The sequence below is a fragment of the Thrips palmi genome, unplaced genomic scaffold (assembly GCF_012932325.1).
Source record: "Thrips palmi isolate BJ-2018 unplaced genomic scaffold, TpBJ-2018v1 HiC_scaffold_7, whole genome shotgun sequence".
NCBI classification, from domain to species: Eukaryota; Metazoa; Arthropoda; class Insecta; order Thysanoptera; family Thripidae; genus Thrips; species Thrips palmi.
In genome coordinates, this window is record NW_023144634.1 from 6,118,778 (window position 1) to 6,136,432 (window position 17,655).

The 17,655-nt window shown below is 60.5% G+C and overlaps 1 protein-coding gene across 1 annotated transcript; it reads left to right on the forward strand.

Annotated features, from left to right (window-relative positions):
• The first annotated feature begins 8,513 nt into the window (after window positions 1-8,513).
• LOC117652742 (transcription factor SPT20 homolog) lies at window positions 8,514-10,638 on the forward strand. The gene is made up of 5 exons (XM_034397834.1): window positions 8,514-8,531; window positions 8,587-8,865; window positions 9,444-9,568; window positions 9,640-10,069; window positions 10,161-10,638. The coding sequence occupies exons 1-5, from the start codon at window positions 8,514-8,516 to the stop codon at window positions 10,233-10,235; spliced, it is 927 nt and encodes a 308-aa protein (XP_034253725.1). The 3' UTR covers window positions 10,236-10,638.
• The last annotated feature ends 7,017 nt before the right edge of the window (window positions 10,639-17,655 follow it).

The following is a 17,655-nucleotide window of genomic DNA, read 5'->3' on the forward strand; positions in this document are numbered from 1 at the left end:
GCGGCGGAGCGCCTGTCACGGCCGGGGTAGGCCAGCCCGCCGAACAGGGGTGCCCCTCGGCTGCCTACCCCGGCCCTCGACATGACCATTACCATTAAGGGCTAGACAGGGGCTCGGAAGCACGCAAACAACGCAATGCCCAAAACGGGGCGAGGCACTTACTGCCGAATCGTAAACAAAATCAGCACAATTACTGCCTCCAGCTTGTAAACAGCGTCGTCAGTCCAACTGCGCGACTCGCGACTCTCTTCACCGAATTCGCCATAACGCCGCGCCTCCGAGAAATCGTTGGTTAAAATCGGCTCGCCGACCGGCCACAGCCGCAGCCGGCCAGCTCCGAACAACGGGGTGCTCTGTCTCTCTCGCACTCAGGGGCGCGCCGCGGGGGTGCGAGAGAGACAGAGAGACACTCGAACTCGCGGTCAGTCGGGTCGGCAGGATATCCGCGTCGTCGCGAATCCCACTCGCCAGATTACCCCGAACACGTGCCGGCCGGTGGCGCTGCAGCCACACTGTCTCTCGCAGCCCCGCGCGGCGCCGCGAGAGTGCGACAGAGACAGCGGACTGCAGGGTCAGGCCGCAGAGGTCCCGGCACGTTCGTCACACCGAGACGTCCGCGGAAAACGCCTCTGTCACGTCCCTCCGCCGGGAAGGATATTTGTCCGTCTCTGTCGCACTCGCAGGGCAAGGGGTGCCAGAGAGACAGAGGTCCTGCGGAATGGCGCGGGTGCCCTAGTCCCGACCGCGGCCCGGCGTGGCGTGGCGTGGCGTGGCGTGGCGTGGCGTGGCGTGGCGTGGCGTGGCGTGGCGTGGCGTGGCGTTCGAACGCAAGACGGACGCTCCCATCTCCGGCGGATGTCTGCATCGATATCTCGCCCGCTTCGCCCTCTTCGCGCGCTTCACGCCGTTTTGGCGCCAAAACGAGGACAAAGCGACACGTGCTGCAAACCCCAAGCACGGCGCAGTGAAGGCGCGACGAGAGACAATGCACCTCACGTGCGGTCGCGCATTCAAAACAGTCTGTGCCAGCCATTGAAAACCGGCACACATTTTGTTTTTACAGTGAGCCAGCACCTCCGCGCCAGCCTGCACCGCGGCAGCCTGCGCGCTCGGCCCGCTTGCGAATAGGCAAAAGTACACTGCCCGGCACCGCGGCCGTCTCGTTGTCAAATTGGGTCACAGCGGGCTGCAGCAGGCTCGGCCAGGACGACCCGCGACGACCCAGGCCATCATCTCTCCGCGGAGCGGCGGCAGTGGCGGCACGGCAACAAACAACAAACACACCGCGCCGCACCGCTGCGCTCCGGACTGGGCCTCCAACACAATCCGATTTTTTGGACCAGCAGGAATTTTGGACGCAGCGTTGATTTTACAGTATCTGCATCTTCAATTAAGATGTATTGTTCCATAAATTTCATTTCGTTTGAGGGGATTTTTTTTGTTTTCAAGTGTCTCTTTTTTTTTGTTTGTTTCTTGTGTCTTTTGTGCGCCTGTTTTGATTTTTTTTTCAAGTGTTTTAGCTTGATTTGAGTACTTTTTGCCAGTGGTTTTGTTTGCGGAGCAGGCAGGCGCCGCAAAGCGGGAGACAACGCGACCGCCACACCCTTTTCTTCGACTGACTTGACTCTATCGTCTTGGTGGCGACGGAGCGCTGTCCAGCGCGTGGCGGCGCGCGGCGTGCCCGGCGTGCCGGGCGTGCCCCTCCCGTCCTCGCATCGCACGGCAGGAAGCAATTACTACGAGTCGCTGATCGTTTTGTCTAGCCGACCAATCAGAGCGCGGCGTTTCGGCGGCGGTGTCATTCGCACGCACTTCCTTCCGTTCCGTCCGTCCGCCTTTCCTCTCGTCTAATTACGAGCGACGTCGTTTGACTAGAGCAGTGCCGGGTCCATCAGTCACTTCACGCGCGCCGCCCCCCCCCCCTCTCTCTCTCTCTCTCTCTCTCTCTCTCTCTCGTTGAGGCAGGCCACGCCGTGATTCGCACGATGGGCGGCCTGCCTCACGGCGCCGCCGACGAGGCCGAGAAGTTGCCTACCTGCCGGGCGGAGCGGGTCCCGCGGGCCACCGGTCGCAGGAGCCACGGCGACGGTAGCGCCCTCCGCGCGGCGCCGCGTGCAAACAGTGAACTACTCTGTGTGATCGGGGGTCGCCGTCTTTTGCAATGTAGGGTACCGGAGCCGTTGCCGCCAACGCCGCTGCTGTGGTTTTCCAAATGCTGTGAGATTCGACTCGAGTTTCGTTCCGTAGGTCCGTCCGTCCAGGCGGCAGTGTGGTGGACCCACCGCGGCCGTTTCCGCACTAGATAAACAGACTTTTGAAGGATCCCCAGGGCGCCTGTTTCGCCACCGCTAGTCCGGTAGTCCGGTCCCCGCGGCGCGCGTCCCGCGGCCCAGTGCCCTGCGGCCGGTTGCAGCGTCGCTCTGTCTCCCTCGCACCCCAACGGGACGCCCCCCGAGTGCGAGAGAGACAGACGCTGGTCGTCACTAAATACCGTCGGCGCGCTCCCAGCCTCGTTGGGGCCAATCCCGTCCGTTTTCACAATGGGCCGATTAGACAGATAAGCGGACGAGGGACAAGGGGGCGGACCACAGTGGGCCAGAAGCCGGGAGACGCGTTTTGAGCTCCAGAGTCGCTAAGCAGGCCTCGAATAGAACGTGTGACCCCACCAATGGATTCCTCGTTCGGAGAGCAATCCATTGGTGGGGTCACACGATCGGTTCGAGTCCCATTTAGCGACTCTGGAGCTCAAAACGCGTCTAGAGTTTTGGCCGCCTCCACCGGTTTCTGGCCCACTGTGCGGACGGGGCGACGCACTGCGGGGTGGACGGACGCCGTGGCCAGGAACGCCGTGGCTGCCAAAAGTCAGCCCAAACCACCACAAGTACGCATTCCCAAACCAAGCCGCGGGAAATCGCCGCTCGACGGCGAGCTAGAGGAAGCATCAAACAATACCGCCCTGTTGAGGGAGTACGACTTCCCGCCTTTGGACGCCATGGCTGCTGAAACCACCTTCCGTTGCTAGGGGCAGTCGGTTCCAGTTTCGACTGCCTGTCTTGGTGGCCAGAGGTCGCCGTCGTGGCGCGGCTTGGCGGCCCGGGGCGTGGCCGCGACGTCGCGGCGCGGGTCCACGGCGGTGCACTTTGCCACCAATCCAGTGACGCAACGTAATGAAGGCTGTGGGAAGTGACTAGCCGACCAGCCCTTCGGCCGGGAGCGCGCCTCAGCCTCACCCTTGCCGTCCTTGTCGCTCTCGGGGCACCGCGCCGTCGTCCGTCCCCGTCGCACAGCGCACTCCAGACGCAGACCCGCTATTAGCCGGCAAGGGCGGCCCGGCCCGCCAGCGACCCGACGTCAGCCAGGTCCAGGAGGGGGGGGGGGGCAATGTTTTCTGCCAGTGCGGCAGGCCGATCGCATTGTGTCCTTTGGCATTTCGCAAAAATGATCGGACTTGTTTAATAGCGGCGCTCTTCGAGGCTGGCTGGCTGGCTGGCTGGCTGGCTGGCTGGCTGCGCGGTCTGGGCGGCAGCGCCGTGGGCACTACGGCAGCCAGCCTCGCCGCGTGACAGCGCTCATTTTCGACCACCCACAACCGATGAAGCACAACTGTGCGCGGATTCGAACGAAGCGCGGGGAAAACCACCCGCAATCACCCAGTAGGTACAGTGTACCTGCATTTTTATTTACTTTTTTCCGCTTCTTGGAAGTGGCTAGGCGGCGCTGGCGCGCGCTGGCGGCCGGAAGTCCGCAGCCTTTTGAGGCCCTTGAGGCTGGACAGGCTGGACCACGCGAGTCAACGTCGGCGAGGCCATGGGATGCGCAGGCAGTAGCACCACAATGCCGAAGCGCAATCAGGCAGCAGGCGCCCATTTTCCGGTTTACGCTGTTTTTAAAATTATAAATCGTGCCAGCAACGTGTTGTTCCTTTTTTTTTCAGCGATGTTGGCGGAAAGTTTTCAAGATTTTTGTAAAAGGCTGATAGGCAGAGCTGGACGACTCTTCAAAGTCGGCGCTCAACGAGGAGTCCGGAGTGTATTGTTGTGTCCGCGGACTGCCGTGGACAGGTCAAAGGGACTCGCAAGGACGCCGCGAGGACCCTTCGGCCCGCCGGGTCCTTCAACGCAGAGCAGGCGGACGCAATCAGATAGCAGAAATTAACAAGAGATTGGATGATGGCGCCGCGCCACTGGAAGAAACGGCCTTCGGAAATGAAGAGAACTCAATTATTGCATCCGCGATTTTTCTATTGAACAAGTTATGTACAACATGGCCGATGAATTTCGTTAAAGTCAAAATCTTGCATTCTCAAATTCCAACCAACTAACCAGGGAAAACAATCAGTGATAAAATCTCATGTGTCACATGTCAATGCCAAATTTGCAATCCGCACCAAGGAAACAGATTTCCTCCGAGTACATTGTACGTATGTTCGGTTTGCAGCGATGCATTGGGCCTCTGCTGCAGGGGGGCCTCCTCTGCTCGGCGCCCCCCGCCCGGAGCGCCCGGCTGGCCAGACCATCCCTACCCTGCTGGAGCGCGGACCGCCGCGACTAGCCCGGACGGCACGCCAGGACCGCGGGGAGCTTAGATATACCCCGCCTCCCACTCCGGAGGGCCAGTCTCAGTTCGAGTGTTGTAGTGCAGCGTTGTGCAGCATGCGACCGACGTACCACGTGCAGGTGGGTCCAGCTTCAGAGTCCAGGCGTGTTTTTGTCAAGTCCCGCTACGCGTGGTTGGCGAACACTTTTGATCGGTTTCTAGGCTTTGGGAGGGGATTTTGGTTCCTTTAAACGAAAGGGCAGCTATCCCAAAATACAGGACTCCCGAGCACACGAGCTTTCGCGTTAGTACAGTGGCCGAAATTTTTTAGAATGACCATAAATATTGTGACAAAATAGGATGGTCAATCAATCGACCCATAATTTATTAATACACCAACCAATCAGTGCAAAACTTAGTGTTACTCCGTTTTTGGAGAAAGTTTGGCTGAGCACATGATTTTACATGTAGGGTCCGTTCTAAATCCTATTGATTACTTAGGTTTTTATTGGAACGAGAACAAGTGACCAATGCAGAGTTGATGAAACAAAAAATTACATATGCGAAATTGTGTGGTGAAAAAATAACACAAAATTAAGAAGGTCGTGTTTGGTCGTTTCTGTTGCACGTGAACTTGGACACATTCATGCTTTGATACGGTGCGTGTGTGAGTGCGTGTGTGCGTGGGAGCTGCCTAGAACTGCCGAACGAGCGTGCCATGATTAGCGCACTGGTTCCCAGCTTCCCAGCCACGCAGTGCTACGCAGCCCGATTGGGCGGCATTGAGCCTTGAGCCCAAAACAGAAAGCAAGCCAAGCTGGCGGTGCGGCTCAAAAATGCAAATGGCCGGGGCAAGCTCTCACGATTCCCATCGATGATAAACAATTTGCATGGGTTTGAAAAAAAATGTGTCCCACGGCTGCGCAGCCCGGGCGCGGTAAGCCACGGCCTGTGTCAGTGTGGGCAGGCACCTGTTTTTCGATACAAAATGACGAATAGGGCTCCCCGACAGCTCGCCGAGTGCACCGTTAGGTCTGTTGGGTCGGTGGCGGGGCATTGTTCTAGGCGGCGGTGGAGCGCGGTGGAACGCGCCTCGACTAGGGGGCGGCGCGCCGCGGGGACGAGTCGCATCGGAAAATAAAGCCATTTGCCACATTATGACGTCATTTTGACAGCGAGGCCGGCTGGCCTGGGCTGGCCGCCATCAATCATGTCGCCCAGACTGAAATAAGTGAAATAAATCAGGGCGAGTGAGGAAGGCGGTGCACTGCAAGTGCAAGGACAAGCAGGGATGTCCGCACAAGAAGTCTGAAAATTATCCCCCGCGGTTTTTGCAAGGCGAAGGTCGGTTCTGCTTCGTGGCGCTAATGAGTTCGATTAACGCCACCAAGGGCCCGGCGGTGCCCGATGGCCTCACGGCGCCTCCATGATGGCCTGATGCAGGAGACTGACCCCACCGCGGGAAACAATAAAGACCCATTCCAAGGCCGTCGTAAATCTTGGGACGCCTCAGATGCACTGTTAATAACACATCGCAAAAATCCTGTAAAGTACGCGTTCCGTCGAGAATTTCCAAAGGTTTCATTTAAAAAAAAAATTGTGCTACCTGCCGAAAACTCAAACGAAATAGAAACATTGGAGGTTTTTGTAACTTTCTGTAAGATATGAGTGTGGGCACTTAGCAGCGCCATGTCCTCGACAATCCTTCTGCTGCTCGTCCTTTCCCCTAATTTCCCTAGATAAAAAAAGGCGCAATCATTCGCGCAGCTACACGCGACAGCCGCCTCGCGTTCAGAGTCTATTCGCCTCGCCGGCAACGATGCTCTATGAGACAGTTCAGTTAGGCAAAGCCGAGTTGACACCAGTTGACTCGCGTGACTAATGGCCGGCGTCTAAGTCGCATTAGCGGCACAGCGGCACTCGTGGGCGGGTCCATGCACAACGATCATCTAACGCAGAGTGGACGCCAAGGTCGTGTTTCCCCCGAAAGGGGCGGAACAATCTCGGAAAGCCTTTGGAGATTCCGTGGACGCCAGTACGCGCCGTCTCCTCCACGTCAGACTCCCGCCACTCCAGATACGATAGACAGGTCTCGCCGAGTTTTTGGTCAGACCTGAAAGTCTCGCCAAAATTTGGTCGGACTTATTGTCTCGCCACATTTTGGCGCAGAGTCTTTTCATTTGAATTTCACGGAAGTTACCTCGCTTTTCCGCCGCCATTGAGTCTATCTCCGATAAATGGCACCGCTACCGGCCTCTCCTTTGAATCCGACGTCCGGCTCGGGGCGCCCCTTGAACTGTCAAAATCCGCGGTTCAGCAAACACGACTTGGCACACCTCCCGGCGGCCGCTGCCAGCAGCACCTCCGACTTGGTTCTCTCTCGTAGCGGAGCGAGAGAAACAGAGCTCGGGTACCTCGCCTGCTGGCCGGCGCGTTTGCCGCCATTCCCCCGCCGAATCTAGTTAAAGGCTGTCATCGTTACTGCGTGATTCCCTTGCGCAAGCCGTTATTTACAGACAGCTGGCACTGTAAATAATGGCGGGCTGGTGCCTCTTGTTCGTTGCAAAACAGACCGGCAGCCCATGCAGCTGGCGCGCAACCACCACACTTGAAACCCATCCCAGTCACTAACGCGGTGGCCTGCCTGAGCAAACAGCGTCGCTCTGTCTCTCTCGCACCCCCAAGGGACGGCCCGCGAGTGCGAGAGAGACAGAGCGACGAAGGTGCCGCTTGGCCTGCTGGGCCGCGGTGCCGCGGGGGTCGCGACCCAGAACACCGTCGATCGCCATCGGTGCGATGGCGCGCTACACTGTCGGGGTTTTGTTTATTTTTCCACGGGTTGACATTTGAGGCCGCATCGTCGGGGAGGTGCCGCTGGCGTCGGGCCGTCGGGAGTCCCGACTCGGCACGGCGACACGGCTGACCCCTGCACTGTTTCCTGATTAGCAACACACGGCGGGGGGCTATTGTTCGGTTCGAGACAAAATTACGACTGCCGCGCTTCGGGTGCTTCGGGTCTCGGTCGCGGGGCCGCCGGGCCGGGCGTCGCGCCGCGCGCTGCAACTCTGACTTGAGATAAGGGCATTGTGCTGTTTGTCCACTGCCATGGCTGACCCACTGCCGAAGTCCTTGCCGAGTTCGACTTCTCGGGGTGTCGGTGTGTTGGCCCGGGCCCCTGGCGGCCAAAGAAAGCCTCTCTCGCTCGCATTAGGGCGTTCCCCATAGGGGCGAGGTACCGCGAGAGCTCCAAGGATGCCCCTCGTCCTTCAGCACTGCGTCTGCCCTGCTTCGCGCCAGCTTCGCGCACCGCGCTGCCCAAAAGTGGTCCTGCGACTCCACTAGGAAATGTGACGCTGCTTGCGCAATGCCGCAATGCGGCTGCTGGATGGGCCGGGGCTTTGTGCCCCGCGTTCCCACCACTGCGGTGCACGGCCCTGCGGCCCTCGAACCTTGCCCCGTCATCAGCCAGTCAATGAGGGGGCGGCTATTTCTTTTGGCAACAACGCGGGGCACGGCCTCGCCTTCCAACGGGTGGCGGTCTGTCTCTCTCGCACCCCCGCGGGGCCTACGGGACGCCCCGTGAGTGCGAGAGAGACGGAGCGACGCTGCAAGTTGAACTCTCCCTTCGCAGGGGCCGTTGCCGGCCGTGCTGGCCGTGCTGGCCGCGCTGGCGGTGTCCTCCTCGGCGCTGCCCCGGCCCGCCCCCCACGGCAGCGGCTGGGTGCCGTCCGGGGCGTGGTCGGCGCCCTCCTACGTCAACCCCTGGCCCGCGCAGCCCGCGCAGGGCTGGACCGACTACAGCGTCAGCAGCGTCAGCGTGGACCCCTGGGCGACCCAGGTATTCCCTATCTGTGTTGCTCTCTAACACGCCCGTTGTTGTCTAACTCTGCCTGCCTGCATGGCGCCGGCCTAACCCGTGTCCGCTTGCAAGCCTTAAGGCGTGCCGCGTGCCGCCAACTGCGTTCTGAGTGATGCGAATGGCTTCAGAAGGCGAAGTACAAGGCCAACCCCGCGGCCTGGTGGGCCACCAGCACGACGCGGCACCCGCAGGCGCCGACGGCCACGTCCACGGCGTGGTTCCAACGCCACCACCAGCCCGCGCAGCAACCTCTGCAGCAGCTGCAGCACTTACAACAGCACGTGCTGCAGCAGCAGCACCCACAGCAACAACTGCTGCAGCAGCCCGTGCAGTACCAGCCGGCGTACCAGCCGCCGCTGCACCTGTACCAACAGCAGGCAGTGGCCGCGCCGCAGCAAGCGTTCCAGTACGAGTACCAGAACTACCAGCTCGAGCCGGAGCTGGTCTACGAGGTGGCGGCGGTACCGCAGGTCAGCCGGGGACACTTGTCCAACCCCCATCTCACTAACGTCAGCGCCAACACACGGCAGTGAGCCCGCGGTTGCCTGCGGTTGCCTGCCTGACGCCTCAGGGTAGGCAACCTGGTAGGCAACCTGGTAGGCAACCTGGTAGGCAACCTGGTAGGCAACCTGGTAGGCAACCTGGTAGGCAACCCAAGGTGCTGCTGTGCGTTCGCGGCCTGTCTTTTAGTGTTTCCAGTGAGGAAAACAAGATCATTTAGAGTGTAGCGGCTCGTTGTTCCGCGTTCAGGTGTGTAGCGACGGGTGTGAAACGCACGTCCCGAAGCGACGCGTGCGGGTAAATGCTTGCTAACGTGTTCGCACGGCTTGTGCTATTAACCTGAGCTAACTAACGTGAGGCGCTTAATGTTTTCACACCTTCACTAACCAATAGGGTCAATGCGCGCAAGGTGAGAAACGCAACTATAAGCATTCGAACAACAGTGCAAAGTCTTCGCTTCGCCTTCGAAGGAATCAAATTGGAAACTGTGTCAGCGCAGAGAGTTGGCGTTATTTTCGACTCTCGCTTAACTGGTCCATCGCTGCAGGTGGTCAAGAAGAAGCCGTCCTACGCGTCCCTGTACCCGTGGCCCGAGAAGCCCGCCTACCGCTCCGTGCCCCTGCACGTCCCCAGCGCGGCGCCGTCCTACACGCCCCAGCACCACAGCGGCGGGTAGGTCTCGGTTCGATCCCCGCCAAAGTTCGTCTCCTGAAAAAAAAACTTACGTCTTTTTCTTTTCGCAGGTACGCTGGCTGGACGCGCATCCCAGTGCTGGACGAGGAGGGCGGCAACCAGTGGGTGGCCTGGGTGCCCGAGGAGCTGGGTGACTTCGTCATCGTGCGCAAGGACAAGCTCAAGCCCAAGAAGAAGAAGGTCGAGGAGGAGGAGGAAGAAGAGCCAGAGCCGCCCAAGCCCAAGCCCAAGAAGAAGGTCAAGACCATTGTGGAGGAGGACGCCCCCGAGGAGGAGCCCCCCAAGCCCAAGAAGAAGGTCAAGACCATTGTGGAGGAGGAGGCCCCCGAGGAGGAGCCCCCCAAGCCCAAGAAGAAGATCAAGACCATCGTCGAGGACGAGGTGCCGCCCAAGAAGACCACCAAGACCACGGTGACCACGGAGGAGCAGGGCGAGCCCGGCACCTCCGTCAAGGAGACCTCCACGTCCTCCGACACCAGGGTAAGCGCGGGGGTGGAAAGGACCGCACTGGACTTCCAGTGCGGAGGCTCGGGAGTGTTGACGCTCATTGAATGTAAGCTTCTGTTTCCAGGTGACTAAGACGGAGGTGATCGAGCAGGCGTCCACCATGCCCGAGTCCGTGTCGGTGCCCGCGCCCACCAAGTGACGTCACCGCTGACGTCATCCCTGCAGCCGGGCGGTCTCCGCCGGCCAACCCCCAAGACAAATAGTCCACGCGGTTCGAAGAAGACCCCGCGTTCGAGATTCGTCAATCAGTGAACAGTGTAGGTGCCTGTGGCTGTGCCGGAGCGTGCGGCCGGGGCAGCGTCCAGTCTTCCATTGCCGTGCCATCTGGACCTCGCCCCGCCTGCGACGCGCCGCGCGGCACACCCCGAAGAACCGCTCCGTCGCTCTGTCCCTCTCGCACCCCCACGGGGCGCGCCTCGCGTGTGACGGAGACAGAGCGACGGAGCGACTGTCCGGAATCGGTCTGCACCGCCCAAACACACCCCGCACAGCAGTTGTCAAACGTCAAGGTTGTGGAGAATAAAAGTCGTGTCAAAATGTGTGCTTTATTGCTCGGCGAAACAGGCGCCCTTCTCTGTCACACCCCTGCGGGACACCATACGAGTGAGAGAGACAGAGCGACGAAACGGCGGTCGTTCGGGATTTATCAGTGTGCCGGTGGAAGGCGCCGCGCCCGGACGGAAGGCAACCCATTGTACCTCGGCGCCGCACCTTGTGCCGCCATGGGTGAGCCGGCGGCGGGCTGCAGCCTGGAGAGGGGGAGGGGAGGGGAGGGGAGGGGAGGGGACGCGGCGCCACGCGGGACAATCACCCCGCGCAGAACGCGGCCAGTGTTTACATACTCTTGCATCGTCACATCCTTCCTTTCCCGGCGCCGGCTGCGCTGCCACCACACTGGGCATGTCACTCGCGTCCCGTGGCACAATTTCGCACAGCGCCGATTCGATTCACACTTTCTCTAGAGCGACAGCAAAGAGAAGGGCTTTTCGCCCGGCTCGTGAAAGAGTTGAAATCGAGGTGCGGGAGGGCATGAAAGAATACTAGGGCGTCGAGGGAGGCCTTTTACGGCAGTGGCCGCCAAGTCAGCAAAATCAGCAAATTTCCGAGATTCGACCACTTTTTGACCAACTTGGTCGGAAAATCGTTGCGGTCAAAGGCAAAATCGTTGTGGTCAACGTCTTCCCGATGCAGGGCATGAAAGAGTAGGGTCTTAAGAATACTAGGGCGTCGAGGGAGGCCTTTTACGGCAGCTAGATTGGACACAGTGGCCGCCCAAAGTCAGCAAAATCAACAAATTTCCGAGATTCGACCACTTTTTGACCAACTTGGTCGGAAAATCGTTGCGGTCAAAGGCAAAATCGTTGTGGTCAACGCCTTCCCGATCCAGGGCATGAAAGAGTAGGGTCTTAAGAATACTAGGGCGTCGAGGGAGGCCTTTTACGGCAACTAGATTGGACACAGTGGCCGCCCAAAGTCAGCAAAATCAACAAATTTCCGAGATTCGACCACTTTTTGACCAACTTGGTCGGAAAATCGTTGCGGTCAAAGGCAAAATCGTTGTGGTCAACGCCTTCCCGATGCAGGGCATGAAAGAGTAGGGTCTTAAGAATACTAGGGCGTCGAGGTAGGCCGTTGGCCGCAACTAGATCGGACGCAGTGGCCGCCCAAAATCAGCGAAAACGGCTACTTTCGGAGATTCAATCACTGTTTGATCAAATTTGTGACGATACTGGTGCCGAACCCGAAGGCCCCGGCAGATTTTTCTGCCTGTCTGCCCTGGCCACTCCGAGCCTGCAGCGAACGGCCACCCCACGGACGCGTCTACAAGTCTATGATTCTTCCTTGAGGCTCATATATTTTTAGAGGCAATTGGTCGCGACAGCCGGAGGAAAACAAATCGAATAACGACGCGGTGTGGTCATGGCCAGGGGTTCGACTACCGCCGAGGCCCCTCGCTTTTTTCCACACCCCGCACACGAAGTAGAGAGCAGTTGGGCTGGGTTGGCCCGCAGACTCGCACAAGGTACTCACCCTGGTCGTCGTGGTGCCGAGGCTGCTGGCGGCAGCTGTCCTGGTGCGCCACGATGACGGTCCTCTCCTCGCGGACCCCGCAGCGCGGGCACTCCTCCAGCAGTGGCTCCATCTGCGCAGAGCAGCAGAGACACCCGCCAATCAGAGACTTGACCGCCAACCAACTTATCATAATCTCGGATTACACGTCCGCCGCCCCGGAAACGGAACGCCCTTGAATCGCATCCGTCGCAACGCCAGCCGCAGGAATGCGCTTTTCAGCGACAAAGACGAAAAAGGCACACACGGCGGCCAGGAGACGCGCGCTCCGCCTTTACATTGCAAATGCAATCTCTCTTTGAGAATGTGGCGATAGCCATCGCTAATCATCCCCAACAAGTTAAACGTGTAATTGCACACGGACGGTGCTCGAGCACGCCAATGACGCGGGCACGGCCGAGACACGGCCGGGGCACGGCGGAGTGTTGCCGCGCTATGCAAATGCACGGTCACGACTACCTCTTTCTCTCTCCCTCCCCCTCCCCCTTTCCCCCGGGCGGGCTCATTCCTTCCGATGGTACCGCGAACGCGCGAACCGGGCCGCGGTCAATCAATGAGAAGGCGGCGTGATTCACCCGGGCCGTCTCGAGCACGTCCTGCCCGTCGCACCACAGTGGGCCAGAAGACCGGCAGGCGGCCAAACTTCTAGACGAGTTTTGAGCTCCAGAGTCGCTAAAAAGGACTCCAACTGAACGTGTCACCCCACCAATGGATTCCTCGTTCGGAAGGGCAATCCGTTGGTGGGGCCACACGTTCGGTTCGAGTCCCTTAGCGACTCTGGAGCTCAAAACGCGTCTAGTTTTGGGTGCCTCCTCCGGCCTTCTGGCCCACTGCGCCGCGGTGGGCGGCAGCCGCCTTGGCCGCAGCCACTGCCGCCGCGCGTTGAGTGAGCACGTCAGACCTCGCTTCAGATTTACATCCAACAAGAAATATTCAACGTCCTGATTTAGACAGCTAGGCGAATTTCATTCGATTCCCCCGGTCCAGAACCATGTCACCTTATCCCTCCGGAGAGCCACGGTTTTCGAGTTACCCGATAGGCCGTCGGAAAAAGCGTCGAACTCGATACGGACCAGTTTCTGACAGTTCTAAAACCCCGAGCACGATTTTACCTCCAAAGTGACGAGCGTACCGACTCGCGCGCCGCCACGCCTCCGCCACGCACCCAGGTCGGGACTCCCTCACCGCCACTTGTGTGTGTACACTGCTCAACAATTAGGCACTATCGGAGGGGATCCCTACCGGCGAGCGGCCCACCTTAGTAAGGACGGCCATGTCTCGTTTTGCAGTGCAGGCGGGCATGTGTCGGGCCCGAAATGGCATACGATCATGTGTGGTCTAGCCCTTAGTGGTAATGATAGGAAGGCGCCCACCGCCCACGCCGGAGCGAGTAGGGTTGCCTACTCAGAGTGGCCCCCGGGCGGGTAGGCAACCCTAGCAACGCTGCAGCTGTCACTCGTCACGATGAAAAAGGCACGAGGGTCGCCATGCATGCGATGCATAGGGTGGAGGCTGCGCGGGGCCGCTCTGTCTCTCTCGCGCCGACGAGGGACGCCCCGCGAGCGCGAGAGAGATAGGACGCTCTGCAGCAGGTGTGTTGTGTCGGCGCGTTCAAAGGCGACGGGATGAAACTTTCAGCGCCACCTCCTCCGGGCTGGTCTTCGGGGAGGGGCGCGAAACTAGATTTAGAAGGGGTTGGGTGTCGCGGCACTGGCAGGGACAGAAAGAGAGATAGACTGAGAAAGCGGCGAGACAAGGTGGTAATTATGGGGATCGTCCTTTCTCGCCGACCGAGCGGAGAGGGAATGTTTTTGTCGCCTTCTTGCATGCCTGCCCTCTGCGTCGCCATTGTCTCCACGTCAGACCCTTGCGCGCCCCGCCCCGCCCCGCCCGCGGCGGCCTAGGCCTTCTGCCTTGGACCTAGACCGGCCCGCTGGCCTTTCTGCCTCGCCGAAGAATTGCCAGCGTCCGATTGGCTATCTGGGCAACCTAGCTCGTACGGTGTAGGGTCCGCCTGGGTCCGCGGAAAGCAGATAAGCATTAATCTCCATTCATGCGCGAAGGCGAAGGCAACGCAAGGCAACGCAAGGCAACGGCGAGCGCGGATGGAATGTCACGCTTGTTTCGCCTCAAATTATTATTAGCCGCACTCTTGTTTTTCCTGTCGGGGCAAAACCGCCGAGCAAAAACGCGGAGCCACGAGGCCGGTCGGAAGGTTTCGATAAAGAGAAAAAGATTCAATGAAGCGGGAGGAAAAAATGCGGATCTTTACGTAACAATGATAATAATTTTTTTTCGGTAAAATGGCGGCGTGGGGTTGGCGACTTAGGCGACGAGTCCTTCCCTTTGGCACCGCGGCATGGATTGCTCGGGCCGGTCGCCCCGCCGGCCGGTCGCTCTCGTAAAATGATAAGCAGCTTCCTTGATGCAGGCCGACCGGGGCCGGCACGGAGGGAAGGAAGCCTCGCGCATGCATCATCATTTTTGATTCGAGAAAAAGGAAAAAAGGAGTACATATCGCGCCAAACCCTGCCGCCGGTTTACTTCTGCACGCAAGGCCGCGACAAAAAAAACCAGCCAAGTGTGCAGTGGTCATACAGGATTCACTTTGTGTTTGCGAGACAGGCGTGCGCCGGCAGACGGAAACATTGTTATTTGAAAGGTTGGTCCGGAAAAGCCGCTTGGCGCGGTTCGACACAGGCGTCGCTCCGCGCGTCGTCTGGTCGCCTGCCATGCAGCAGCCCGAGGCACGGCGCACGACGGCACGGCGGCACGGCGGAGAGGCTCCCCGTCCTCCCCGTCCGCCCCCTGCCGTTGTTGTGGCCGACCGACAGCCTTGCGGACTAGAGGGACTAGTGCGTCGTCTGCTGCGACACGATAACCCCAGGCCCGGGTCGGCTCGGCTCGGCTCGGCCCGGCGCAAATCCCTCCAACCTCGAGACGAGACGCAAGCGCACGCCAAGTGTTTCCGGATGAACGTACCTTTCCGGCGAGGACGGCTGAGGTGCGAGCGATTCAACCTCTTGACTGGCGGCGCATCGTTTGGCCCACGAGGAGGGCGTCACCATGCAGCAACACTCGGGGCCGCCATGGCACACTGGCAGCACTCCTGGCGGAACGGAACTCTCTGGCCGCGTGGCCGCGTCGCCCAAAGGCTGCACGCCACTTCACTGCCACACGACGCACATCACTGGGCACACCACTGCACTGCACTCACGACACGCACTGCGCGACCTCCAGGGCCTCCAGGGAGGCGGCCGTCGCCGGACTCGCACTGCGACGCCTCCTGCTCGCACTCGCGGTGGCCGTGGCGGCCGTCGGCGCACCGGACTGGACGCGGTTCGGGGACTTCGGGGATGGGCGTCGGCACCTCGTCGGCCCGTGCATTTCCCGCGCCTCGCCTCGCCTCGGCCGGCCTGGTCCTCGTCGTCCGCGTCGTCCGCGTCGTCGGCGTTCCGCGTGTGGGCCCTGTGTCTGCCAGCGCTGCCGCACGCTGCCGCCGGACTGGGAGCATCAGTCAGTTCCCGCGTCGGCCCCGCCACGCCCCGCCACGCCGCGCCACGCCGCGCCCCGCCAGCCCCCGCCGTACCCCGATCGTACTACGAGGAGGCGCGGGTGTCGGCGCGGTCCTCGCCACGCGCCCCGCCCCGCCGCACATGCGGGCTGCGTTCGAGGAGGCCAACGAGGTACTTGTCGCGGCCGCGGCGGACGCAGCCCCGAAAAACAGAGCCACGGCCACGTGGCCGACGCCTAGGCCCGCCTAGGCCCGCCTTGCTTCGCCGCTCTGGCCCACCTCCACAGCCCCGTTCCGTTTTACACAGCTGGTCGTATCACCGCCAAGATAGTAGGGCCTGGGACTGACTCGGGGCGCGAGGCGAACGCTGGGTTACGACTGGGCCCGCCGCTGGGCCCGCTGGGCTGCAGGGCGAAGGGCAGCACGGGAACCCCTCCGCCAGGGCCAGGGTCGCAGCTAGGGTCGAAGCAAGCCAGGGTCAGCGGGGTCGAAGCCAGGGTCGCCGTCAGGGTCGAAGCCGGGTCGAAGCCAGGGTCACGGTCAGGGTCATCAGGGTTGCCGCCAGAGTCGAAGCCAGCAGTTCCACGCCCTGGGCATCCTGGGTACCAATACCCGTTGCTGCGCACTCAGACCCCGTCAGCTCGGCATACTCGCCTCCAGGATGTCCACTTCCAAATTTGGCAACGCCGCCCCGGGCATACGGCACCTACACACCTCTCCGGGCTCGTCTCCGGGGCACCCGCCGCGACATACCTCTTCGGGTTCCTCTGCGGCGGGTTCCTCTCGCTGTCCGGGTAGCAAATTTATCGGTCGAGCAGGCGGCTCGGCCTCCGTACAGTGCACAGGGTGTTCCGTCGGCAGCGACGCCGGTCAGCCCTGCGTCCACTCCGAGGAGTGCTTTTGTCGCTGTCTCTCTCGCACCCCCATGGAACGTCTCATGAGCGAGAGAGAGAGAGAGAGGCCGGAGCAAAGTGCATGCACAGGGTGGCGCGGGACGCGGCCGGCCTTGTTCATCGCGCTCCTGCAGACTGATTCCGAGAGTCGTTTCCATCGCGCTGTCTCTCTCGCACTCATGGGGCGCCCCGCGTGGGTGCGAGGGAGACAGAGCGAGTCTTGGCATGGCGTCGGTCATTAACAGCCTGCCTGCAGGTGGCTGGGCTGCACTGAGGACAGGACGAGGCAGCCTCTCGCAAGGAGACCGCCGAGACCGGGCGGGCGTGGCGGCGTGGCCGCCGGGTTGCCTCACCAGCAGACCGATTCCGAGAGTCCTTCGCTCTGTCCTTCTCGCACTCATGGGGCGTTGCGTGCAGGCGCGAGAGAGACAGGGCGACGAATACGAATCGGTCTCCCGCCAGCCTGATTGACACGGGGGGCTATTTTCTCGGCTGCAAGAGACACATTGTGGGCACCAACCTCTGGAGCGAGTGCGGTAACGGCACTCTCGAACCACGACGGTGTGCCCTCGCCGTGCTCGCTCGCATCGACCCCGTTGAGCCCATTGAGCATAGTGCTGGTTGTACTTTCGACATGGAGTGAACTTGACGGGCCGGTCGGCTCGATGACGCCTTGCAGGGAGGGGGTGAGTAAGGACGCCACACTCACTCAAGGAAAATGTTGGTCTAGCCTCGCAGAGACCCTTGCAATCATGACTGTTTACGTGTGGCAAGGGTTCGTGGATCGATGGAATCACAATTTTCACGCAAGGACTACCCCTCATCTTCGAAACTCTGTGACCCGAAGTAGTGGCATCATGTGTGGTCTAGCCTCTAATGGTAATGATGGGTAATCGGCAATCCACACAGCACATACGCCTGGAAGGTAGGCTTGGCAGAAGCTTTGCGGGAAACCATCCGCAAAAGCTCAAGCTTGCGACTACCGCTCTCCTTGGGGAGCGGTTAGGTTAGGTTTGGTTAGGTTAGGTTAGGTTGGTATTTTCACCCCCTTGACCGACCAACCCGACCGGGACCGGACCACC

Excerpts from the sequence above, each read along its gene's own strand:
- LOC117652742 (XM_034397834.1), top strand. Across the intron at positions 8,866-9,443 it reads AGGTGGCGGCGGTACCGCAG|GTGGTCAAGAAGAAGCCGTC; the intron begins GTCAGCCGGGGA and ends CCATCGCTGCAG. Across the intron at positions 10,070-10,160 it reads CCACGTCCTCCGACACCAGG|GTGACTAAGACGGAGGTGAT; the intron begins GTAAGCGCGGGG and ends TTCTGTTTCCAG.